The sequence below is a fragment of the Pocillopora verrucosa genome, chromosome 2 (genome assembly GCF_036669915.1).
Source record: "Pocillopora verrucosa isolate sample1 chromosome 2, ASM3666991v2, whole genome shotgun sequence".
In the NCBI taxonomy this organism is placed as follows: Eukaryota; Metazoa; Cnidaria; class Anthozoa; order Scleractinia; family Pocilloporidae; genus Pocillopora; species Pocillopora verrucosa.
This window is the reverse complement of record NC_089313.1, coordinates 10,693,135-10,720,935: the sequence shown is the minus strand read 5'-3', so window position 1 is coordinate 10,720,935 and position 27,801 is coordinate 10,693,135. Positions and strand designations below refer to the sequence as shown.

Genomic DNA, 27,801 nt, shown 5'->3' with positions numbered 1-27,801 from the left:
TTTGTTGTCGATTGATCGCCGGAGGTTCAACTTAATCCTTTCCCATTAAAAGCGCGAGTGCGATTTGACGATAGCGTGACTTTGCCACAAATTATATTGCAAAACATAAAAGTACGTCACAAACCATTTAAGGTGTGTTTATTTTTAACATCTGCCTGTCTCTAGGAGTGGCCAGTCTTAAAATTTTCACTACCACATTGACAGATTCTCGTATCAAATCGAGCCAACACCTGTTAAAAAATGCTTTCAGCGAAAGTTTTCCTTCTTGGATTAACTTTTGTTGCAACTGGTAAGTCTTTACAAACATGGGGTTCTGCTGTTCTTCAACATATTACACCGCGTTGATTGTTTGTTCCGCGCGTTCAACAAGTAGTCTGTGTTGTCTCGTGCGATTGATATTGGCCTTAACGTTGAGCTAGGGGCGATTCCACGGTCATTTTCGACAGAATTCATATGAGCTAATTTAACGCTTTTTCTAAAAGCCTCTCTAACCTCAAACTTATGGTACTTTCGATCTGTTCACAGACATCGTAATCCTTACCCCAGGTTGTTATCCTATTCCGAACTCTTAACATTCATGTCCCAAAGATTGTTCCCTGTAACTATGCCCGGAGCCTGTTTGTCTCTGATTACCACGAAACCATGAATCATCGAAACCTGAAACACGTAACCTCCCAGAGCTGGAGATTGTTTCGAGTAACTTAAGCGCAGCATTTGGAATATTCCAGAAATAGTTAAAGGAGCTACATCATTGAAAAATCCCAGATTCCATGTTGCCGTGCGTCTGAACAGTAATAGATCACAGGATTAAAAAGTGGGGCTAGGAAAAACGTGCTAAAAATACAAAAACGGGGCTCGAAAAAATAATACGCAACTCGCCGATATCCGCACGAATTGTATATATTATCATCGGATTAGGTGTATGTCTTCCACTCAATGTGTGATTTTCGACAAGCCGCTACAAAGTAACGTTTACGGAAACAAAATTTTGCCTCCTATCAGAAGTGTTTTTTCTGTGCACACTAACTTTTGCTTCATTTCGTTTTAGTTTGTTTTAGTGTAAAAGAAGCATCAGTCTTGTCAAATACACCCGAACACCTAGTTTACGTATTTGGATCCGAGGGCGTTGAAATCATTGATCCGAAGAGCAAAAAAGTTTTGCATAATATCACTGATGATATCTGCACTAAGTCAAACGATCGCTTTTCCAGGTAAGGCTGTAAACCTTAATGTAAAAAAAAATAATTTAAACAGACATTAAAAGAGAATTTAAATATCCCGATTTACCGACATTTCCGTACAGACAATTCGACCAAACGACTGAGCGTCAAGTGGAACGAATCTTCCCCGACGTAAACACGCTGTGCTTTTCAATAATAATTCTGTTTTCTCGTTATTCTAGGAAAAAGTGTTCTTTTGGAGGAGTTACTTCTGTTAAGGATGAACTGATTTTCTTCAGCGACAGTCCTGGGAATCGAGTTCATGTTATTGATGTGGAAAAACAAGAGGTGCGATTAGGAATAACAAGTTATTAGCATAATGATATATCTGGGGCGCTATTGTATATTGCTCACCAGTAGAAATAAAAGTGATCCAGGTCTGAAGGGTAAAGGGCCGCCTGATTAAATGACATGCCTAAGCTTTAAGTCATACACTTCTTGAATATTTCTCAGTATTTTCCCTTTTTTTGCGCTTTATTCTTGCAAAGCGAAGTTTTGTCTTTTTTTATAACTGACATTTTCAAACGATTAGGTAATGTGCATGGTCTGTGAACCCCGCTCACCGGAGGGAAAGAAGATTATTTCACCTATACGTTTCTTTCAAGATCTTAAAATATCTTAAGATGTACTGAAGAGATATCCTTGCCTTTGAAGGTTAAAGAAACAATTCCAACCGGGGATATCCTTATGACTTGTACTACCTTCCCTGGCTAGAGGAGGTCTGGGTTCACACGTGGACGAAGTCTACGTTTGACGTCATCAGTATCGCGGGAAGTCTGAAGAAGACACATACCGCCATTAAGGCGCATGTGCAACCGGGTAAGTAACCAAGAGACGTAGATATAACATCTTAAAAAACAATATGAGATGATGTTCTCTTGTATCAAATCATCGTTCATTAATGCACACAACAGTATTTTCCTTGTTTTTTCTTGTTTGTTTGTTTTTTTTTCTGATAGTCACAGAATTTAAAAAGTACATTAGAATAGACAGTCCCAAATCTAACTCAAGAAATCCAACCCATCCAGTGGGAGATGCATTGACCCCAAATCCCATAATGCTTCAGGAACCTCTATGAGCTCTTGCAGAACAAGCCACCAAGCTCGGATTCAACTGATCGTGACCCAGTTCTTTCACATTATTAGGGACTTTAAGAAAATCACGACAGCGACGGCAACGAGAACATGGCGAAACAAAAAATCTAATGAGCAAAACAATAGCACAGCACGTGCGTTTTAAAAAATTTATACACTACGTCCTTTTGGCAAGGAAATTTCGACAGCAATTTGGTCTCGTTTTTACTTTGAAATTAACACTACATCCATATGTTATGCTACAAGGAAGATATCGCACTATCAAAAACGGTTAACGCATCGAGCTACCGGGGAAACTCTAAGGGATGAAAGAAGGTTCGTTTTTTTGGGCAACATTTTCCCACACGTTGCCATAGTGACATTTTACACTCTCCATTAAATCGTTCTTTACTCATTCTCATAGGCTGGACGCATGGTTACATGTACGCCGACCAGCAAATAGCGGGTGGAAACTTAGGCTACGTAACACATATGTTCAACCCAGGTATTCATCAACTCGACTTGTCATCTAAGACATACAAAGACTTCGTGAATGTATCAAACTATGGCTGTAGAGGAACTTTCAACTTTGCGTACAGCCCGGTCAACAAGCACGGCTTTTTTGACTGCAGGGGATCCAAGACACTCCTGGAGCTTGACATAGCTACTGATCAGGTTGTCCGAAGCTATAATTTCACAGGACGTCCCTACGCTTCTAAATACGGCCGGTACATTGTAACCCTTTACAAATCCGTCAACGAATCAATCAACATGCTCCTCACCAGTCAAGTGGTCATTCTTGTCGTTTCTGGTAAGGACAGCGCTCCAATTCAAAAACCCACGATGAAAATCCCTGGAGGTGTCAGTCGACTAGTGTTCGACCCCAAGATTCTCTCTGTTGCTTACATCAGCCTCGTATACCTCGATAAGATTGCAGTGTTGGATCTAGATTCTCTTCGAGTGAGCTACATTGATGGGGTCGGGAGTGTGCTGACGGCACCTGGTATGCATTCTGTGAGCCGTTCTCTGGTCGTAGCAGGGCCTTGGATGGTAACACCAGCTACGGTTAATAATTCCGTCGCCGTAATCAACATAGCCAACCGTGAGTTAGAGGGCATGGTGCAAGGGGTAGTCCAGGGCTTGAGCATGATTGCCGTGCGTCGAAAAGTTCCAGTTCCTGTGAGTGCCGCAGAGTTTATCCATTTTTCACCACTTAAGCTGATTATTACCCTGCTTTTTGCTTTACAAGTGACGTTTGGGTAAACCAAAGTGACGTTTGGTAGCATTGTAAAGGCCCGGCCAAACGCAGGCAACATTTCAACGAAACGTCTTGTAACATTGTTGGATCGTGTTAGAAGATGTTGTGAAGGGGTTGGCAAAACACGCGCAGCATCTTGCAACATCCAAAAATGTTGTAACAAAAACTTGACCAAATGACCCTCGTTTTCGACTGACTGAGCACCAGTGAAGCGAGAGTGAAAAGGAAAAGAGAGAACAGCATGTAAACGTGACGCCTTATTCGCGACTGACGAAGTAGACCTTAAATTTTACGACAATTTCCAGTCCCTTTGAACGCCGCAGGGTTTATCCATTTTTCACCACTAAAGCTGGTTATTACCCTGCTTTTTGCTTTACAAGTGACGTTTGGGTAAACCAACGGTTTTTTTAATAACAACCTGGCAGCATTGTAAAGGCCCGGCCAAACACAGGCAACATTTCAACGGAACGTCTTGCAACATTGTTGGATCGTGTTAGAAGATGTTGTGAAGGGGTTGGCAAAACACGCACAGCATCTTGCAACATCCGAAATGTTGTAACAGAAACTTGATCATTTTCAAACCTTTTCCAACACTAACACTTGGCATTTCAGAGGACTACGTGTGCATTGTACCTGATCATAAATCGGTTGGAGAGAACATAACTCACCTCGTTCTCGACTGACTGAGCATCAGTGAAGCGAGAGTGAAAAGGAAAAAAAGAGAAGGGCATGTAAACGTGACGCCTTATTCGTGACTGACGAGGTACACTCTAAAGTTTACGACAATTTCCAATTCCTTTAAACACCGCAGGGTTTATCCACCCTGCTTTTTGCTTTTCAAGTGACCGTTGGGTAAACCAACAGTTTTTTAATAACACCTTGGTAGCATTGTAAAGGCCCAGCCAAACGCAGGCAACATTTCAACGAATCGTTTTGCAACGTTGTTGGATCGTGTTAGAAGATGTTGTGAAGGGGTTGACAAAGCACGCGCAGCATCTTGCAACATCTGAAAATGTTGTAACAAAAACTTGAACATTTTCAAACCTTATCCAACACCAACACTTTGTATTTCAGAGGACCACGTGTGCATTTTACCTGATCATAAATCGGTTGGAGAGAACATAACTCACCTCGTTCTCGACTGACTGAGCACCAGTGAAGCGAGAGTGAAAAGGAAAAAAGAAAATAGCATGTAAACGTGACGCCTTATTCGTGACTGACGAAGTACACCCTAAAGTTTACGACAATTTCCAGTTCCTTTGAATGCCGCAGGGTTTATCCATTTTTCACCACTAAAGCTGGTTATCACCCTGCTTTTCGCTGTTTAAGTGACGTTTGGGTAAACCAACGGTTTTTTAATAACAACTTGGCAGCATTGTAAAGGCCCGGCCAAACACAGGCAACATTTCAACGGAACGTCTTGCAACATTGTTGGATCGTGTTAGAAGATGTTGTGAAGGGGTTGGCAAAACACGCGCAGCATCTTGCAATATCCGAAAATGTTGTTACAAAAACTTGACCATTTTCAAGCCTTATTCAACACCAACACTTTGTATTTCAGAAGACCACGTGTGCATTGTACCTGATCATAAATCGTTTGGGGAGAACATAACTCACCTCGTTCTCGACTGACTGAGCACCAGTGAAGCGAGAGTGAAAAGATAAAAAGAGAAGCGCATGTAAACGTGACGCCTTATTCGTGACTGACGAGGTACACCCTAAAGTTTACGACAATTTCCAGTTCCTTTGAACGCCGCAGGGTTTATCCATTTTTCACCACTAAAGCTAATTATTACCCTCCTTTTTGTTTTACAATTGACCGTTGAGTAAACCAACAGTTTTTTTAATAACACCTCGGTAGCATTGTAGAGGCCCGGCCAAACGCAGGCAACATTTCAACGGAATGTCTTGCAACATTGTTGGATCGTGTTAGAAGATGTTGTGAAGGGGTTGGCAAAACACGCGCAGCATCTTGCAACATCCGAAAATGTTGTAACAAAAACTTGACCATTTTCAAACCTTGTCCAACACCAACTAATGTCGTGCCACATGTTGCTTCAGGTTGGCCAAACGTGTGCAACACGTTGCACGCAACAATTTTTTAGGATGTTGCGTTGAAAAGTTGCGTGCATTTAACCGTGCTTTTAACAGATAGCTTAACCGCAGAAACCGTCGTCAGTCTAACGACAGAAAAGTGTAATTCGTAATGATGTTTTCCTACCACTAGAGTTGATTGAATCACAGGTACCCGATCATTAATCGACTGGAAAGAACATAACTCACCTCGTTCTCGACTGACTGAGTACCAGTGAAGCGAGAGTGAAAAGGAAATAAGGGAACAGCACATAGAACTGTTCAGAGCAAGTGTAAACGTGGCGCCTTAGTCGTGACTGACGAGGTACACCCTAAATTTTACATGAACTACACTGAGTTAAACCGTCTTTATGTCAGTATCTGGGCAACTACTACTCCCATTATGTCAGTATCTGGGCAACTACCCCTCCCCAACCCTAAAACAGTCAACTGCTAACAAGCCATGGTTACTGTTGGGTTAGGGTAGGGGTAAGTATGCAGTTGCTTAGATAATGGTAATTAACCATATTACCAATAGACGTACTTCTTATGTTAATAAACGTTAGTATCATGAAAAGCGAGTCCTTAATAAACTACTTTTCTGATCTTTGAGATGTGGATTATTCTGAGCACATAATAAGCCCACTCTTCCCTAAAATGTTTGAATTATTCCAAGAGTAGCCCCTCTGGAAATGTAATACTGTGCATCAACAAAGTTTTGGTCGAAAAAGAAGTGTCTGTAGCATTCGTCGTGTTATGTCGGTCGTAATACAGGTCAAAGAAGTCACAAATCTGCTCGAAGCACTCTTCGATTGATTGTCCTAAAACCAAAACCAAGGAAATCACATTGACCAATCAGAAAAGATGTATCTAAGAGCCAATTAAAACTCAAAGTAGAAACAGCCAGACTGCCTCAAGCACAGAAAAACGCGGGGTGCCTAGTTGTGATTGGTTTTTGGTTTTGCATCTGACGGTTAAGAAAGTGGCGCGAGTTTTCTGGACCAACCACACAGCGAAGTAAATATCCCGGATGACTTTCGACGCCTACACTACATAATCAATGACGTTAAATGTGCTGATAAAATTTTAAAATTCGTGGTTATTACGGTTGCATTTGTTTGACTGGACACTTGAGTTGGCGGTCAGTGTTTCTCCCAGCATAAAACCACAGGTTTTTTCGTTTTGTTTTGTTCTGCCATTCTTTAAGAAAAACGAACAAACAAGGAAACATTTGTAAGACAAGTTACTTTTATTTCAGTAAACACTGAATGTTACAGTTTATTATTATTATCAGTGTGAGACGTAACGGTGATTCCTTTACATATGAATCAGCTCCAGGCCCTCAGTTGTGTAGGACGGTCTCGTACATAGCTTGTACGCCCATAACAACATCCATGGCTCGCGTCTTCAGCGACAACTGTTAGAAAGACAAGCAAATTTTCGTTACTGTTTGAAAATCATAGAGGTGATCTGTTTATCGAGGTTTGTGTGGTTTACCTTGGGTTCAATGCTTTTTTCTACAAAGTGTAGACACTGGTTTGAGGGCGGAGGAGACAGATAGATTGGGTGAATGGGTTATGAAAAGAAGCAAGGGAAGGCACAGAAAATATTTCGTACGACTTCGAAATTAAAGATCTGTCATCATGACTGTGCTGATCCTAAAAGTTTGTTCTTTAAAAGGGGACTGAGATTTAAATTGTCTATAAGGATAGCCATTGCAATGTAAAACAAAACAATTATTTTAAGGCTTCATACCTGCACCACAGTGTTACCAGGCTGCATCTTGAGTTCGGCCAAAACCCAGATATTATTGGTGAATTTCACTGACTGGTAAAGCATGTCCTGGCGAAAAAATAACAAAAGTTAGAAAACATGCCATGGAAGAAAAAGCGAACTATTATTGCTGCGTTCTTTGCGCTCGGACACCCACTGCTCTTGCGAACAAGGTCAAAAGTATAAATTGGTGCACTTAGCAGAAAGCGCCTCCCTCAAGCTTTGTACTGTTGAAGGTAAAGTGGAATTTTTCAATGAGTAAGTGCATTTCAAAATTGAAATGCTGGGAATTCAAGTCACTAGAGGAAAGCAGCTTCTTTGTGCAAAGGAGATAAAAGAGTTTAGGGCCACTAAGGATGTGAATAGTTCTTTTTTGATGAATGAGTACATTCTCGATTTTTGTACTTCATCGTTTAATTGATTACTCCCCCCCCCCCCAAATTCAGTCATCGATTGTTGCATCAGATCATTTGATTAAGCAGTTTAGTTACACGGACGTGCAGTCCTTAATTCTGAACCAGCCTGTGAACTTTAAGAATTGGTCAACTCTATTTTATTACCTGGCCTTCCACTGTACGTTTTGCGATAGTAAATATGTTGTTGGCAGAAAGTTTCTGTTGAGCCACTTCTACAGAAGAAAGCGGAGGCAACGAATAAAAAATGATGTTAGTGCAACATTCAGAGACAACATCTACTATCCGGTGCACATATGACAATCTTACCTGAAGAAAAATTTACATTGGTGATTTGATTCTGAACTTCATTCCCTGCAGGTATGTCCTTCCACGTGGCTAAAAACACCTTGCGATCTGAAAGAAACAAAACAAGAAAATTTTGAGAAGTTTTAAATTGTTCTGCATAGATATGATTCAAATAAATAAATAAATAAATAAAGGAAAAGAATAATATCAATAATAATAACTAACACTACACCCGATCATTTTTTTTTTAAATTTCCATGAATAATGTCGAGTTCAAAGAGTTTCAAACTAAGTGGCTAAAACCCCGAGGGACAGAATTAATTGAAAAACTGTACCAGCGTTCACATAAGACGCCACATCACTGTTAGTTCATCATGTAAAATCTAACCCAGACTTTACATGATGATCGTTTCCAATCAGAGAAAACATTCTCCCATCCTTACCCGACCTTGTTTCTTGTCAGTTGGCTCATTTTGGTTTATTTCATCTGTCCTGGATTATTTTACGGCAAGAAAATTCTTAGAACTCTAAAATGTTACTAGCTTAAAACAACCTAAGTAGTTTAATAAAGCAGATTTTATTAACCCCCCACCCCTCTCCCCCAAGCAATGTTGAAATACAATAGTAAGGTCTACTGGAGGATAAAAATGAACCTTGTATTGCATGTGAGGGAGGTGACACAATAACAGGCACCATAAGTCCACAAACTAGTGACGCCGGTCCCAAGAGTGTCTTTCGATATTGTACAACAGCGAACAGTACCAGTGCTTTACATCAGCCAAGAGGAGGCCCGGAACTAAGTTATTAGTAAACCTACTTGGAAATTGGCCTGGCTCGGTTAAAATAACCCAGGGTTAGTGTTAAAATTTGATTTCAGGTCTGAAAGCTTTAGAGGAAATTTCAGTTCAAATCTTTTGGCTTGTCATTTGATCATTAGATGTTCTAGAAAAAATAGAAAAATTTTCCCTAAAAGGCTTTTGAACAAAGAAATAAAGAAACCTGGATTAAAATTTAAGCCTAAGTTAGCGCTAGTCGGCCTTCGAACAACTTGGCCCAGATTCTCAAACAGTAAATAATGTTCCACTAAGTCGCGGTGGCCTGGGTAAGACTCACCCATCTGGCCATCTTCTGAAAACAGCACGTTGTAAGGAACAGTGCAACTGAAGTAGAACACATCCACATTATTTTTAACGGCCACCTGGAGGTTTGTAAGTGGGTCCATTCTCAGCACAGCGCCATCTAGTCGGAAAAAAAATTTGAAAAATAAGAAAAAATGTTACTTTTATTATCAAATGGTCAAATTAAATTATTCCACATCCCGTTACAGATCAGAAACCTCAACGAGGAGCAAGAAATGCAGTTGATGTTAGCCCAAATTGGGCCAAGCCTCGGTCCCATACTAAACCCAACTGGAATTTAGGAGGCAGGAATCCGCCAGAAGTGATTGCAGTATCGATGGACTATTATTATCATCTAAATATTGTACGTGATTTACTTCGTAACATATCTGTGTAATACACTTCCTCGATTACAGTCCTTCTTTCAAATACGCGAATACGAACATGAATTTAAACAAACTAATAGCAGAAAATCAGCATCCCGCGTGGGTTATATGGAAAGTACGGTCTATTGCTTTACTCAACAGCGACTTCGTCCCAGTGAAAAACCGATAAACATTCACCTAGCGGTATCTTAACAAGATTTTTAGCCCTTGTACTCCCACAGTAAGTCATCACGTAACTACTTATAATTTCAACACACTATCCAGCAAACTGGTTACGAGAATACTAAATCTTGTCAGCTGGGGGGTGATTCTAGCAATAAAAATCTCTCGACATTACTTCAAGGAAATATATAGAAGGCAGACGAAAGATTAACCAGATAGATCTGACCACTCACAAGTTGACGTGTCACTTGTACTTCAAATCGAAAGTTTACGTACTTGTGTTTACAGGAAGCGAAGTTTCCGCGGAGGAGTTGGCGAGCAACGGCGATGGAATGTTTAGCGGACAACCGGGTGCCAAACCAAAACTGAAAGAAAAGAGGCAAGACACTTAGCCTATCAATGACATCACTTGTCAGGAGCGTGGAATAAAGGACCTGGCTCTCATACAAGTCACTTTTTCGATGCGCTTCATTCTTAACTAAAAATAATTGCTACCCACCTGTTCTTATTGAACTGGATTGCAAAGTCTCCCATGGCTTGCATGGCTTTGTTGTGGAATGTCATATCCATGTAAATCTGTCCTTGACGTCGAGAAAATGTTCCTGTTCAAGAAAAACGACTTCTTGTTTACCACGAGAAATCAGTAAAATAACAGACTTCATTGCGATGGTTACTACAAGAGCTGCAGAGCTAGTTAAATTAATAATTCTAACAATTATACCTAAAACCTCAACTCCTTTCCCTTTGGAAGCAGTGAGCCACATCTACAAAACAAAATTGAAACACGTGTCAGTTCAACAATGTCACAGTGAAACTACAACAAAAAATACATGTTGTAACTCATATTCGTACATTAACTACTTTTAACACCGGAGGAACAATCCGTTGTGGTGTGATCGGCCAGGTGGGGATAGTCCCGAAAAAAATTGTTGTCAGTAACAGTCAATTAGCAGAACCGTAGTTTTAGCTAAGCTTTTAGCTTTACAAACAATCAGTGCCTATCTTAAAAGAGATGACTCTTAAATCTCTTCCCACTATACGCGGCAAAGCGATTCATAGGGTATGCAGAGTTTCCAAAACCATCTTCACTAATCTATAAAATTTAATATATGCAATTTAGTCTGAAATCGTGAGGCTGAAACTTCTCATTCCCACTCCTCTCACGGCTCCATCGCTACAACCTCCCAGCAAAGAGTCAGCTACACAGGCTCAGTGCTCTGTCGAGAATGTTTCTTAGGGAGCTCAATGCATCTCAGAGGATTGTGACGGGAATGGTTCACTTAGTGAATCGACGAGGTTCAAAACACTACGATTTCAGCCATTCTAACGTTTAAATTATCACTCAACATTACACTCTTAGTTACCGATTTGAAATTTCCATGAAAATTGCATTAGCTCAGAGTATTAGGCAGAGTATTAGGTATCCACTTGGTCTCTTTGCATACACGAGCTAGGCATGCCATTATGTCGTGCTTCTAAGTTCTAGCGGAGTAAATTAAGCGAAAGAAGTTGTCCCTAACCTGTTTAGGCGCAGAGTACATTCCTCCTGAGATACCAGGTCCCCCAGACAGACTGAAAAGATCGCCCAAGCCCCCCATCGGCCCTCCCATTGGCTGAGCAGGACTTGGAGCTCCACCAAGCTGAGAGAGAATTCAATAAGCAAAGTCATCAATTCCTTGAGAAACTGTTACGCCAATGTGGCGGACAAGTTGGTCACAGTAGATTATGAACTAAAATTTAATAGAGGCAATCACACATGTACTGAAGTATGAAGTTATGCTATTAAAAATGCATGGTAACGGATGATGTATGACTAAATTACTTAATACAATCCTGGCAATGAATGAGTTGCCAGTGATCGGATCCTTACGTTTATGCATAGATTTCTGAGATCGCCACGGGGCGAAATCTTTGCGCAAACCCGCAAAGGACCTGATTACTGCCAACTCGTTCGTATTCTAATATCACCAAGTAAATAATTTTCTCCATTTTCCTCCCAACACTGTTTAAAAGTGCACTGGTATTGTCAGAAGATGTAATTAAGGGAGTGGACAAGACAGACGAGAAGCGATCCTTGACTCCAAGGAGAGCCATGCTGCCGATGCAAAAGATCTCAGTTCTAAACCTTTGACATTTTTAGTAGTCTAAAGATGGTTGTTTTCAGAAAGCGATCTTCTAGTATCCTGTCTCTTTAAAGTACAGCTTTTGCTCTAGGTGCAACATCACATAATTTTAACTGCCTCTCAGTAATTTCAGCTACGTTTTAAAAACATGTAGAAAGAGACTTTTTACCTGTAAACCACTTAGGTCTTCTCCCAGAAGATCCATAACTCCTCCTCCCCCTGCCGCTGAATCAAAGGACAAAAATGATTACTTTACTTGTGGGTTGATTACTATACATAGGCCAAGTCTGCACACGAACCTAGTACACCCACCTGAGCTTGTCTTAGTTTCTGTGACATTAATACAGCGTTTAAATGTCAATGCACCAATAATTTAAGCAACCCACACCTACAAGCTTAGTAGAAGTATTGAAGCAATAAATTGGAGTAATAAACTGGAGGAATGAAATGACAAGTGCTTAGCACGTTAATGAGTAACTCTCTGCATTTTTCTGTTTACCATACTAGGTGAGAAGACATCACTGAGAAATGACAGGTGACATAATATCTGCCATACCTGCTGCTGGCTGCACAGGTGGGGCAGCAGGTTGAGTGGGTCCCATGTCCATCAACAGGTCACCAAGTAAGGAGTCAGCTGCTGGTTGAGATGGCGGTGCATGGGCTGCCCACTGAAGCGTTACTGGAGCTGCAACTGGTTGGGATGGAGCAGGGGTAGCTTCCTCAGTCTCAGCCCCTAGTCAAGATAGTCAGAATCTTGTAAGGCTATTGCTATGACACATGTTAGAATTCTCTTCATGCCCAAACTGAGCAAACAACTTAACTAACAGCAATCTTGACCACATCATGTTGACTGAACAGCTTACCCAGCAACTATTTTAGAAATTCCTGCAAGGGGCAACCTGGGTTGAAGTTAATTTTCTCTCCATCACAAGGGCACCAGAGCATCACAGTTGTTAAAGAGAGGGCAATGAGGGTAAACTAGATTATTAAAAGGTACGTTATCTGGAAAGTTAAGCACAGTACCTGGAGATGGCTCAGCCCTCGGTGGCAAGGTGAATCTCCTTGCAGCAGTGCGCCCTTCAACAAATGAGCTGGGTGGCTTGTGATACACAGATGCCAATGTGGAAATGTTGCAGATCAGTTCATCAAGGAGAGTGGGTTCTAGGAGGTCAGTTTCTTCAGATATCAGGGGCTTCTCGTCCAGCACAACTTCCTATAGAAAATCCAATAAAACACTGTTTACCATAATGTACAGCATTTCTTACAAGAGTCTTGATAACTACACAATTCCTTGTTTTAGACAAATTCAAAAAAAGTCCACAAGTACTGGTGGGAATTCCAAAAAATGAATGTTGATTTCTGCAGCATCAAGGAGGAAAAATGATATTGTCAAATTGTGTCATGTTATGGACAAGAGTTTGAGAAACAGTGGCCTTGTAGTTAACATGCTGAACCCCTCATTTAGAGGTCCATGTTCCAATTCCAGCCAAACCATAAGGATATAATTATGCTCAACCCTTCACTGCCAGACATCAATATGCATGTTCTCAATAATGTTCTCTATAAATTTCCTGAAGTGCTGATAAGGAGAATTTGTTTAATTATCAAGAACTTCTTTAGTTGGTGGTCATTTCCTTTATTCACTGTGACCTTAATGTGTGACTCAACACTGATGTTTAGTGAAAAATTACATGCTAGTCACTCTTAGGGGTCACAGAGTCCAACAAAACATTTTCCTCTCCCACTGATGCAGTGAAAGCTGGGAAGTAACCTATGATGGATTGGCGTCCAATCTAGCTAGACCAGCAATACTCATAATTTTCTTCCTGCCATGAAAACCAGAATGGACTACTGTGTTCAGAAACTGATTTCATGAAAGAGGGATACTTAATTTATGTTGGGAATAAGAGAACCTAATTATCGCACCTTTGCTGCCACAGGGTCAGTTGAAAGAAGCCGCCAGTAGATGTAGCCCCTGTCCCTGAGATCTGGGTTATCACTATCCTGTGTTGCCAGACTCAAGACCTGTTGCACTAGCTCCTGAGTGTCAGTTGGACGCTTCAAGAACAGCTTCACAATGGATGTCAGCAGCTGCAGTTGAACCTTATGCAAGAGGAGTAATGATATTATAGGATTACGTCTTTGATACTAAATCAATAATCAATGTCATAATTTGAAAAAAATGTCTCACACCGCTTTTTATAAAAATGTGCACCTGAGAATTTTCATCTTGGAAACCTTCCAGGAAGGACTCCAATAGCTCTGCAGCATTGTCAATTCGCTCAGCATATTCACCAATGATCCAAATCATCGATGCCCTATGAATCATTAACATCAGTGTAAGTAAGTACTTACTAAATCTGGAGATGGTTAAACTGAAAGTCACCAAATAAAAAGGAGCAATACTTCCACGATCCAAAGAAACAAGTTCACAGCTATAAAACTATGTTTAAAAGAGAACTCAATTAATTTCCCAGGTGAGACAAAAACTGCTTCTACTGCCCTCTTTTTTACTTTTATTGGAAATATTTACAAAACAACAAGGGAAACAGAAAGATTTGTTGAGTAAGCTGGAAGTTTGGCATGTACACCGTACATGCGAACGTAAATTCAACAGTTTGAAAAATTTCACTATCAAGAACATCTTCATCTTGAAGAAAAATGACCAAAGGCACTAGCCCAGATATATTCACCTCGCCTCAGGTTCATCTAATGAATCCAGATTTTCACACAAGGTGGAGATTATACTTTCATACTTGTTTGGGTATCTCCTGAATATGTCCTAATTTTAAACAGCAAAGGTAAAACATAAACATAAACATATACACAAGAACATCAGAAACACCAAAGGTCACAAACACCATCCAAAAAAGGCCAAAAACCTAAATAAGGAATTTGTCTTTCATTTTTTCATAAGTTGCATGCTTTGTGAAACTCAATGTAGTAGGATTTTTTTCATTTAAACACTGCCAGCCTGCATTTAAGAGGCCAACATTAAAAGAATTTTTTGCAAAATTTGAGTTAAGGGTGTGTACTTAGCTTAGTACATAAGATAGCCACCCCTCCCCTCTCCCCCCCCCCCAACCCACACTTCAAAGCACTCTTCTGCCTCTGTGTGCTAAATTTAGGGTACTATGATTAATTGCAGCTTGGGGGAGTACAGTGAGGAACTGCTATCTAAGCACCATGATGCTGTTGGAAGGGTAAATGTTTCCTTGAAACTTCTATCAATTCTGTGCTGAGAAGAGAGAGGCTGAAGTAACTATGTCACCTTGATAACCACAATCGCTTCTTGTACCACATTAGTTAACCTTGGTTTGAATCAAGTTCAGAAGAGTGCTCACACAGCGTTCTGCAGATTGCTATAAAAGAGATCATCTATTAACAAATAAGATATATTTTACACATAGAGGCACATTAACAGTTTTACATACTGGTATATGTTTTTTAAACTTTTATATACACCAGCATATCATCTTCCCAAGAAAATCATCCATGACCATCTGCCTTTAGGAAGAAGTAGCACAGATAACCACCTCCTTTGTTTATGTTATAGTTGTAGCAGCATTCACCCTTAAGACCCCTGTTCAGGAGACACTGCCAAGGGCATCCAGCTCTCCACTGTTTTTGAAAAACACTTTTCCCATTGATTCTCTGGTGAAATATCATCAGACTTAAATATTCAACCTTCCAACTTCAGTCACCTCAGAGTTTAAGACATAGTAACATGTAAGTGAATGCACCATAGGACCAACTAGGATATATTAGGACTGAGTGAATCCAAGGTGGTCTGTAATCATATGATTCACAAAATCAGACAACTAAATGTAGAAGCTCCAATGATCAATACCTTCTTCTGAACTGTTGCCCAGTTTCAATGAATTAAGTACATTGCACACAGTATGGGTTTCTTTAGTCAATGAACCTTTCATTTCATTGTACTTTTTTAGGAATCTCATTGCAGAGCAGGGGCAATGAGAGTGTTTCCCATGTGTATGTACTTATTGTGTGTCTGCATGAATGGTGCCTCTCAAATGTAGTTACCAACATTTAATATGTTTAGATAGTGATCCACAAAAACTACTCAACTAAATCAAGTCCAGCCAACTAGTAACCTTTTGGAATGAATATTTAAAATTGACAAACAAAAATTTCATCCAAATTAAACATTCGTCGTATGACCCTTTTAAACTGTAATACGTACATGTTAAACCAAAGTTTATTAGTTGGCAATGGGAGTCTATAAAGTCACACGAAAAAAGACAAATTTGTCCTTTGACAATAATTTTCCAGAGGAGTTTACCTGGACATTGAGCTGTCCCAGTTTTCATGGCTCCAGCCTAAACACTTTGAATGTTGACCATTAAGTGACTAGTTTACAACAAACCTCAACTTTGATGGCGCAGCGTCCAATTGCACGTACTGATTTCCTCACAAATCAACATCAACTTCTGTGGCATACCTGGAATTGACAAATTTATACATTGTTATATGGTAAGAATATAAAAAATGACAATGGATATTACCTCAGTGCAAAGACTATTGACCATCTAAAGTTCACACACACAATGGAAAAGCTTTTAATTGAATCTTGAGGAAGATTTCTAACATTGTGATATATTTGTACTTTGACAGTATGCATTTCCTTGCATGAATGTGCATTAATTTTTAAGTCTCTCTTACTTTCACAAGGGCAACTGGGCATAGAAGTTGTCCAATCTACTCTGTGCATGTATAAAATACCTAGAGACTGTGTATGGACCACAGGTAAATGATTTACATTATGCCCATTTGTCAATGAAATCCACACCAAAGTATTACAATCTAAACCTTTATTGTATAGAAAATTACCAGAGAGCAACAGAAATCCAGTTCTAGAAGGTGAAAATGAGACATAACCAATGTGCAGATGGCTCTACTCTTTGGAAACATTGAACATGGTTTAAGCTTTTGCCATTTACAGAAGTTTAAAAACGTTCTGTGATCATTTTTATACCTGGAATTCTTTTGAAATTTGTGCCATATACATGTTTGTGTAATATACATTGAAGAAATTACTTGATACTTGAAATCAAACTTCTATGATAGAAAAAAGGCCACATTAGGCTGAGCTCCAGGAAGACAACGTACTCTTTCAACTCTGCAAGACTTGGGCGCTGTTCTGTTGATTTGACAGCCGAATCATAATATCCAGTTTTTTCAAGTTTTACATAAATGGGTCATTGTACTTGACAAAGAAGACTTTCATCTCATTCTTCAAGATATCTGCCCTACACAATAAAACAACATTCACTGGTCAGAAATGCGGTACATGTAATTCCATTAACAAGAAAGTGCTACATCTGTAATTACACTACAGACCATCATGAAATTTGTCATTGCATGTTGAAGAATTTAATGAAAATAGTAATTTGATCTTCTGTAAAATGATACATAGAACTTCATTTTAATGTATGTCATTTTAAGCCCATGCATTCAACTGACTCATAATGAAATGATTTATCATTTGACAGTTACCTCTTTTGCACAATCAAATTGATATTCCTAAGAGCAACGTACTGGACTTCAGGTTCACTGGACAACAATGTCACTGAGGAGAACAATGACATTAAAATTTAGAGTATATATCACTGGACAGTTCTGAGCTTTAATCAAAGGAACATCCACAGGTCTTGTACATGGCACATGGCGTACAGATGCATGTAAATACTGGCAAAACTGTTGAGCAACTGTTAGAGTGTTCACTTCAAACCACAAAATGAAGTTTTAACTTACCCAGGTGGAGACAGTTTTTTAACAAGATTCTGCACATATGATGATGAGGGAGTCATAATTTCCATGTATTTCATAGAACCTGTAGATATTTAATAAAATATCAGCAAAGGTAGGTCTTCCTTCAAACAACATGGAGATAAGAATATCATTGGTGTAATAAACAAAGCAACTTCTGTTTTTCAATGCAAAATGAGGATGTAGGTAGCCACAACAGTGAGCTACAGACCCCATTTACAATGCAGCTCCATTATTATCTAAGAAGTACAGATTTTTCTTTAAAGAGGAGCTGCAGTAGGAAAAATTGAACCTGATCAAAGAGTTCAGGTCTTTATGGGATAGTACCTGTGCTACCCACAAACTGTGTACTTAATTAATGATGATAAAGAAACAAGTTAACAAGGGTCTGACATATTATACTTTAAAAAAAATCATGTGTCATGGTTTCAGGCAGTGTTGCATGTAAAAAGATGATTCTACCAGTAGTATGCCAATGTCTCAAATCTACCCTTACAACAAAAAAATTTATGCCAGCATAATCTGTTACAACTAGTTAGGGAAAGAGGAACGTTTTGGTGGGTTGTGACAAACACAGGACTCCAACAATATAGGCAAATACAGCTACAGTGTACTCTTGGAGCAGACATGTTCATTAACTGTACCTTGACAGCAGACAGAACCACAGCAGCATTGGCATGAGACAACCTGGGGGTGACTCGCTCACAAATGACTGGCAGAAAAATAAGAGAACTGTACAAAGCTTAATATACAGTACCAACATCAGTACCAATTTTTTCATTGAAGAAATTTGCTAAATTATTTTAAGTTCAGTGCCATTTTTCTTATCATATTTAACTTATTTCTTTTATGAATTACGAGTACTTTTAAACATTAATTTTTGACTAGGTAAAGTAATCAAGGCTAGCCCTGATTTTAAGGAATCTTGTATTCTAAGAACATTTCCATTTATGAGTAACGGCTTGCCTATTATTTAAGGCCTATAAAGAAATTTGTCACCTCCTGATCCTCCCTGTCATCTTTAGGAGTGTAACTGTGCCAAAGAGTTCAAGATAAATATCCTGTCCCCACCTAGACACAAATTAAAATAGACACAAACAAATTAAAATAACCAAAGTAATTTCAATGGGCTACCTCCCAAGCATTTAACGTCAAACCATTGAATGCAGCCTACATGCTGGAATCTAGTTGGTTTAAGTATACATACAGTCTTGTGGGGGTTTTGAGTAAATTTGTCAAAAAAAATTACATAAATTCCACACAAAAAATCCCTAGAGTGGTATTGTTGAGGGTAGTTTAATCATGTCATGTTTCCTTGACCTCACTGTATTAGATACATGGCAACCCAACCGGTGAGGTCGAGAGGATCGGTAGACACAGATGAGGCCATTGAAGGTGTTTTAATTTATCCCATCTATTTTCTATTAAAACAAACTCATTGAATACTGAATAGCCCAGATCAACCTTTTTAGGGCGTGAAATTGCGCCTATACAGGTGCCAATGCAACTAAATTTTTTACTTTGGCGACCGCAAATCCTGAAAATTAGTCCGCCAAATTGGCGACTAGAATGTTTTCAGGGGGTCATAACCTTACTGTAGAATATATAAGTAAATTAAAAAGATTTGCAAAGATAAATCCGCAGCAAACTTCCTCATTAAGTTTGTTTCCAAAATGCAGCACATGCATCTCAATCGATAACTAATTTAGGATGGATTTTAGGTGAGCTTGAATGTTGCATATCATCCATTCTATTTGTCCACTTTGTAGCACGTTAAAGATCTTTTCCTAACTAACTTAATTTCTAGAACGATGACACGCGTAAAAAAAAGGTTTTGTTTGTCTTTGAAAATGGCTGACCAACTTTTTTGAATTGGCTACCAACTGTTGAATATTTAGGAGCCAAGTGGCTACTCAGAAAAAAAAAATCACTTTCAACGCCCTGCCTTTTGAGATCCATTGCATGTAATTTTGATTATTTTATATGTTTGTACTTACTCTAGTGCATTGCCATTGAGTGCTGTGAGCAGTTTGTTGATGGTTTGAGAATTAATTTCCATGCATGGCAGCAGCAGTTGGTGAAACATCCCCAATCTCAGATAAGGCAGCCACAAGCATTAGCCACAACCTACAACAAGTCATAGCTGTTAAATAGTCTATCATGCCAACTTAAAACTCAAACATGAAAAAGTTACAGGAAAATCTGAAACTGAGGTCTGGTCTATTGACCAGGTGATCTCCACAGCTGAACAGCTAAAAATATCATCATCTTGCTAATGGTTCTTTCAATGTCATTAGATGTAATACAACAGTATAATGCACCTCATTTAACATGTATGTTGATTTCATTCTTCTGGTTTTAATAAAGTACGATGAGACAACAAGTAATATTTCACAAGTTTTTTTCTGGGTTTTATTCTACACAACAATATGCAATCTCACAGTTGATATACAAGCTATAATTTGAAATTTTAGAAAAATCAAGAGGAGTGAACTTGAAAATACTATCCGTAGGGGCCCCTTTTATTGTCCGGGAATTTGTATCACAAGAAATTTTGGACGCTGTTGGATGCCCTGACACCAGACAGTGGAAACTTGAGGTTTTAACAATAACTGTTCAGAAAATAAAGAACCTGTATCTCACCATGGATTATAATCATGACAGAAAGATCCTTCAAGGAATCAGAGAGCCTTTGAGCTTCCGGCTAGTTGAGAGTTGATGTGTCATTGGAAGCTTGGTCTACACAAACCTGCAGCTCAGATCTTGCGAATGGACAATAGACCTCTTCATCCTTCAAGCAACCGCTTGCCCCCGGGGGTTCACACAAGTATTCTGTGATCTGTCAACACGCTTATACATGCCCACTAGTGAAAACAGCTAAAGCCCGAATAAGTGTGTTTTGGGTTCTTCAGCAGCTGTCCTATGTGGGAAAAAGACAAAACAACCAATGAGCCTATTCACTAAACACGTTATACACAAGGTATAGCTACCGCTTTGGCGCACGCCCTGATTCGCTAGAGGTTATTATAATAAAACAGAGGAAAAAAACTAACAACCTATTTTTTCTTTAATAACCTATTGCGAGGATGAGTACGCAACGGCAAAACCAATCAGACACGAAACCAAACGGATTTTTTTTTGTGTTTTTTTTGGGAAGGTTTTTTTTTTAAGTGGGTTGTTTTTGTTGTTTGTATGTGGTTTTTTGAGTCTACTTAAACTATGACTATCTCATCATTAATCTTGGATTGGCAAGTTGGAATGGCTAATGAGAATAAGTAAGTAATTATAACAACAATAACAAATAAAAGTCAACAAAAAGTCGCTAAACCGCACACGTCCCACTCACAAGTACTTACTTGTGTTATCCTCTGACATTTTGATTATAGCTTATGCATGTACCAGCCTCTTCCCCACAATTCAGTTTATTAAAAAATCTGCATGGCACTTTTGTTTTCGCATTGACAATAAATACAACATCCTTTATAATTCAATTTTTGGCTGATGGAGGATGTATTCCTCTTTTGTTCACTACAGTGGATCCCACAGGAAGTGGACCTTGCCAGTAAGTCTGACCTTAACAAAAGTCTTGACAGCCATGATTGCCATATCGGGCTGAGACTTAGCATAGTTCATATAGGTAAAGGTACACCAGCGTTTTTTAACTCCAAGTTGTACAGTTTGCATACAGTTCACCACATCTGGGGTAACAAGGAGCTGAAAACATAACATAACAATCAAAACCTCTATTTTGTGGTACAAACCATAACTCAGTAACTTCTCAAAAGTAAGTACTTGACCTAGACAGTCTTGGACTTGAACACTCACTCTTTAGTCCCCATCCAACACTTTCAAGTCAAGAAATAAGAAAGGAGGCTCAAGTTTTAAGAATTTGAGACCTTCAGAGCGAACTATCCAATGCTTTAATGCTATAAGTATTTTTCTCTTGTAAATAACGACAAGGTTATAAAAATGTATTCCAAGTTGTGAGAAAATTTGTTTTGTTGCTTTGAGGGTCCTTGAGCAACTCAACAAGAACATCTCAAAACTTGACTTGAGCCGGCCCATCTTTCAAAGTGCTAAAAATTGATGATTGCGAATTGCAGTATGAGTATTGATTATTGAATATTGAGTTATTCGAGGGGACTGTTAACTTAGTTTTAGTGGAACTGTAAGTTTGTTTTTTAGCTGTATGATTTGTTGATATAGGCTAATCTTTGTCATTTAATCTACATAATTATATTATCTAGAGCCTCGCAAATTTTTTTGTTTTTTTTTCAAAAAAATTTTTTTTCGAGTTGTCCACAACTGACATGGTCCTGTTTCAGAGGGTGGCCCAAAATCAAATCTGGAACCCCTTCATGTTAAAAGACATTAGAAAGTCTGCCAGACAAGTTTCAGGTGCCAGGAACAAAATTCCCCTTGTTTCAACAACTTAACATGAATAATAACCTGTACATTCATTCAAATTTTGCCAAAGAATAAACTCAGTTACATGTAGTACAAATTATAACAATATAGGACACTGCAAAGAGGCATCCAGAAACCAACGGGCTCACACTAAAAATGTAACATCAACATCAAGCAAATGCAAAACAACTAAGGAGGGGAAAAGAAAACATCCCATCCATGTTTTTTATCAGGCCTCTCTTACCTGACATCTTTCCCAACAGTCATGCTAGCAATAACTTTTTTTACTGCTTCTTTCTTGCGATCTTTCTTATCACTGTTCAGCTCTGCCTTGAGCTCAAAGATCTCCCCTGAAAAAATACGCCATACTCTGGCATCAAAAAGTATGAAAGAAAACAATTCCAGCTCTAAGGTTTGAAAACTAGGGAAAATTTTCCACCAAGATGACATGCCATAATTCCTATCAGGTATAGCTACCATCACTTCAAGCTCACTGAATAAAAAAAAACATCCATCTGCAGATCTACTCGAGATTTTATGAAATGCAAAGAAAATGAGCTCTCCACTGGGACAATTTGTATCAGCTGTAGTAGAAATCCACTAACCTTTCTTGGTTGTTGTAAAGTATTTGGAGTCAGTCATGATTGCCTGTAAAGAGAAGTTTAATATCATTTGGAGTTTATATTTACAGCAACAGAGAAAGTTAACTAAATGTATTGTATTTGGTTCCCTGAAAATCGATGGCCATTTCAGACGTCCATCTCTACAGTATTGTGCAAAAGTAATGCAAATGGAATTCGGCGAATTTCGTTATTTGTTCTAACGATCTTTCGTCGAAAGTTCGGGCGAAAATTCGATCGAAAGTTCGAGGCCTCTGAAGCGACATTTTGTTTGAACAAAGGGCGCTTTTTTGCTGAATTTTCGCCTCAAAGCGAAACTTCGTGGCGGAAAGTATCTCTTCGATCATTAGTGTTCGAAATTTCGCTTCAAACTGACAATAGACTTTCGCGAGTATTCAAGTTTGTTTACTACTCATGTAAGCAACATGAAATATACATATAAACGTATTTCCAGTCTTTTTCAGTCACTGGGACGGAGACACTTCATATTTTAGGCTAAACACAGTAGACAAAAGGTCAAAATATCGAAAAGCATCATGCCCGATTCTGGGCTCAATTTGTGTTTGACAACGAAAGTAAATCAGAAAATTTGTCCCAAGCGTCACATCAACTTCAGTTTCCTAACGTTTAAAGAGGCCTAACCCATCATATCCAATTCAGAGTTCGATCAGTTTACAACAATGAAAGTAAATCGGGATGAATAGCAATTCCGACCAAGAGACATGTATTTTAATGGAAATAAACTCTCAAATGATTGCAATAGTTTTTAAAATTAACCTAAGTACAACGCTTTTTAACCAGACGGAGCAGAGAATGTCTTTAGTGTGTTTTCAAACGTTTTCTATTGGGAAGAATGTTCCTTGTTTATTAGTTTTCGATCCCTGCGCAAATAGACATCACCCATATCGCTGATTGCAGCATGCTTTCCAGATATCACAACACCATGTTTGTTCGGAAATATTTATTCTTCACAACAAAACACTGAATACCAATTGGCGACGACTGAAAACAACAATTAGTTTAGTCACATTGCTCTATTTTTTCGTAAATTCTGACATGATAAAAGGAACCAGCGTCGTCTCTAAAATGCTGAAAAACAAATCAGCGTCCATGATGCCATCAAAGATACAAATCTTCGTGGCACCACTTCTGCTAATCCCTCCCCAGACATGCACTTTGAGTGGGTGCTTAGGTTTCAGCTTTCGCTTTGTGGGCTCATTTGCCATTCTAAAGCAAGTGCGGCGATACGCCTGAAGGGAAATCGAACACTCGTCGCTAAAAATCACGTTGTTGAAAGTGTCGCCACTTTCTAGGACGCGTTGTGCGAACTCTAATTGCTTGACTTTATTTGCGTCACGGATTAGCTGGCAGTAGGTGGTCCGCTGCAAAGTCCAACCTTGCTGTTTGCGTGCTCTACGAACAGTGGACGCATTCACGCAGATTCCATGTCTCTCCAGCTTCTTCTTTATCGTATTGCTGGTCATCTTGTCATCCCTGCGCATTTGCTGATCTATGAAAGTTTTTGCTTCCGTAGACAGCTTTTGAGGTCTTCCCGATCAAGGTAAATTTGCCACGGAACCGGTAAGTCGCAACTTTTTAATGATACGCTTAATACTGGAAAAGCTCACTAGCAACCCTTCGTGTTTCAACGCTTTCAGTATTTCAGCTGGGTGGAGGCCTTGCTTGTGAAGGATCTCGATTCTATTTCTAGAATAATTTGAAACTTTTGCCATGATTACTATCAAAAGTAGAGTACATAAATGATCCCAAACGCATTGCCACAACAACCTGTGTTGCCATGGTTGCAAACAATATAGGGCGCGCGGAGACTGGAATCGTAGCGGGAAATTTTATGGGAGTATTACATAGTGTAGTAACCAACCACAAATTCAACCAAATCTTTTTGAGAAGAATGAACAATACAACGAATTTTCGCCCCGAAAATTCGCCGCATAGAACGAATTTTCGCTCCAAAATTTCGAGTCGCATTTACGCCATCAAGGAATTTGTCGCCGAAAGTTCGAGCCGTTCAAAACAATACATGCCTCGAAAATTCGCGGAAATGTCGTCGAAATGTCGCCGAATTTCGTCGACAGGTGTTTGCATTACTTTTGCACAATACTGTAAATGTCCTCCTCACGTAAAATATCATGTAATTGGAGGGGGCGGTGACTTCGTAAGTCTATAAACTATTACAATTGTTTGGTCTATCAACTTTCACAGCTGTTAATGAGAAAAAATCAATTCAAATTCCTGGTGATGAATATCAAGTAGAGCAATGATCCTCCCAAGTGAGCCACAAGGTGAGAAACTGAAGAAAGAAACTGGAAAATGTTCAGCTTCGAATCAGTCCCACCCCCTGGTCACAATTCCTGGGAGGATGATTGCTCTATTTGACTCTATATGCTTTATCATTAGTGCCACTGGATTCAATATTCAGCGCTAGCAGTTGGATAAATCTCCATAATTTCCAAAACTTACGTTTCAGACAATAAATAACATATTCAAAAACGGTTAAACGTCAAGACGCACTGTATAGCTGGAGCTATCTTTTTAATGTCAGTAACGATCCAAGAGTACAAAATGACTATAAACATCTCCATCAGTTCGCAGATAAAAACGACCAAACGGCAAAAATACAGAGCCAACGTTTCGTACTATTATCATTCTATGTTGGCATCTCGAAAACTTGGTGAAACTCACCTTTCCTATCCCGATGGAGACGGATTGCTATTCAATAGTTTGGACGGAACGTACAACCCAAGATGGCGCCTTCCGATATTCTGTTGCTCGGCCTAGGCTCGCGCGCTAGTAAGCCATCTCAACGTCTGGCCATATATGACCAGCTGCGTGACTTGAACTTTGGCGTTACGTCAGCTTATCAAGGGTTTCACCTGAACGTTTTCCAGTGGTAAATGTGACCGGCAGACTTAAAAATCATTGATTCTCATTAATATTTTAAAATCAAGTGAAAAAAAAAGAAAATATCCTAAAAGTAAACGAGAAATTAATTAACGTACCAATCGACTACAAGAGAATCCTCTTAGTTTGCGAGATACTAACTGGAAGAAGCGTTTGGTTTCACAATTTGACAGAAATCTTTTCCAAGTTACTCGCGCATAATGTAATGCAATAAAGTAGAATTCTATAAATGCACCGAATACTAACTTGATAATCTAGTGAGAGAGAGATACTCGCATTCATGTTAACAAACATTAGTCATGGTTCGGTTTACTTTCCAATATGAGGTTGAAGGACTCGAAAGCTAGCTATATATTTATTATTATATTTATCTATATATTAATTTTCAAAGAACCTAATTCCCATTGACGAAAATCACAGATGTAAAGCGGGAAGTCTTCAGAGAGATGTCCTTGTACATAGACAACGATGAGAAATTGATGAAGAGTTTTTTGTTTCATCTTTTTTTTTAATAACTCCCACCTGCTTCGATATTTGTCCTCCGATATTTCCTTTGAAGAAAAACAAAGCCTTCGTAAGAAAGCCAGCTCAAAAGTTTCATCTTTTCATCTCTACAATTAAACACGGAAGAAAAAGTAGTACGTTTTGTAAAGTCCAGTGATAGCGATATTTAAATACTGGTCGCAAATCGGCTGCATCCGCCATCACATCAAGATCGACTTTTTTTTTTACGAAGGGTTTTCACGCGATTTGAAAGTTAATGGGTGTGTTGTGCAGCAAATACCAAGCACCAAGATTTTTCAATATGACGGAATCAGTGGAGAAACATTTTTCGCTATAACTCGCCCGTGTTTTAAGGTTTCAACGTAGTTTTTTTATAAAATGTAAGTTTAAGAAGTTAACTTTGGTGTTTAGTTAAGGAGAATTATTTCGCATTTTTCCCGCGCTTTAACTATTGTGCTTGTTTCGATTCCCCTCTATAATGCCGTAACAGGACTTCGTTTTGTTCGATTCGGTCTGTAATCATATGTGTGATAAATAAAATCGGACGACCGCACAGCGGAAGTCCGACTAGTCAATCACAAGTATGATTACTGACAGAATTGGACGACACGAAGTCCTGATACCAATTAATCATAACAGTTACAATTTCCGGGAAAAAAATACATTTAAGACAAACATCTCCGATAGAGACAATGTTTTAAGTAAAAAAATGCCTCCATTTTAAATTATTTTTTTTTCAGAATGAGTGATCGTTGCTATGGTTATTGAGATCAATTCTGTGATTGGTGGATTTAGCTGAGTGGACTTAAATGATTTGCTGCTTCAACTGTCCGATTAAAGGTGTCCGATTACAGCCAACTGTCCGATTACATTGTCCGATTACAACTGTACAGAATAATTAGTGAAAAATAAATCAGCTAGCGCACCAATCACATTTGAGGAAATTGTAATGGTTATGATTTGAGATGTTATTGGCTATTTATGTAAATTCTCTATGTTCTAATTGGCTCGGTGCTGCGAAAGTTAAAGTTCTGACTCCACGACACTCAATCAAAATGCTATCTGTTAACACTTTACCCCCTAACATCAGTATGCATATCCTCCATACTGTTCTCCATACATTTCAGTTAGGTGCCGACAAGGAGAATTTGTTGATCAATCAAGAACCTCTTCAGTAAGCGATCATTTACTGTATTCTCACGACTTTAATGTTGATTCAGGGGGGATATTGTGAGGAGAAATTAGATGCTAATCACTCTTTGGGGTCAAAGGGCTGACTTAATCACATTTCTATTCATTAGCAGCATCGATCGCTAGAACTTTTGGCGCTGAATTGCTGCTCTGGGAATCAAAGTCCCCTAAACTGTAACGAGTGTTTTTAGGTACAAAAAATGCGTATTCACCACAAGAATTTGATCTCGAGCTGATTTCTTTCTTTTGCAAGTTTAAATCTGCAACATTATAGCTCGAGTAAAAGGAAGAAACACTTCACGATGGTTTTATAGTGAAATAAGAGTGGACATGACATTAGGTTTTTCCTTAACTGCAACACTAGGTTCTCCAGGCATGATCAGTACTCCAGGGTTCATGTGTGTGTCCATTGCCCGAGTGAGAACGTGTGAAGTGTTGAACTCTCCCGGTGTGAATAAGCTTTTTAACATTTACAGACGT

General features: G+C 39.0%; 1 protein-coding gene and 1 pseudogene across 1 annotated transcript; one reads left to right on the top strand and one right to left on the bottom strand.

The window, feature by feature from the left end:
* The first annotated feature begins 156 nt into the window (after positions 1 to 156).
* LOC131771304 (follistatin-related protein 5-like) lies at positions 157 to 6,222 on the top strand (annotated as a pseudogene).
* A 632-nt stretch (positions 6,223 to 6,854) lies between these two features.
* LOC131771303 (AP-1 complex subunit beta-1) lies at positions 6,855 to 25,518 on the bottom strand. The gene is given in 34 exon segments (XM_066162830.1): positions 6,855 to 7,041; positions 7,380 to 7,466; positions 7,958 to 8,025; positions 8,120 to 8,206; positions 9,212 to 9,337; positions 10,041 to 10,129; positions 10,264 to 10,366; positions 10,486 to 10,528; positions 11,285 to 11,404; positions 12,057 to 12,112; positions 12,444 to 12,620; positions 12,911 to 13,100; positions 13,814 to 13,990; positions 14,103 to 14,205; positions 14,581 to 14,669; positions 15,159 to 15,191; positions 15,193 to 15,249; positions 16,275 to 16,327; positions 16,330 to 16,349; positions 17,014 to 17,157; positions 17,405 to 17,477; positions 17,640 to 17,740; positions 18,320 to 18,388; positions 18,678 to 18,709; positions 18,711 to 18,738; positions 18,835 to 18,847; positions 19,688 to 19,736; positions 19,738 to 19,804; positions 20,119 to 20,132; positions 20,427 to 20,516; positions 21,251 to 21,391; positions 22,334 to 22,434; positions 22,690 to 22,732; positions 25,408 to 25,518. Coding segments are annotated over 33 exon segments (2,712 nt in total). The 5' UTR covers positions 22,727 to 22,732; positions 25,408 to 25,518; the 3' UTR covers positions 6,855 to 6,966.
* Between the last annotated feature and the right edge of the window lie 2,283 nt (positions 25,519 to 27,801).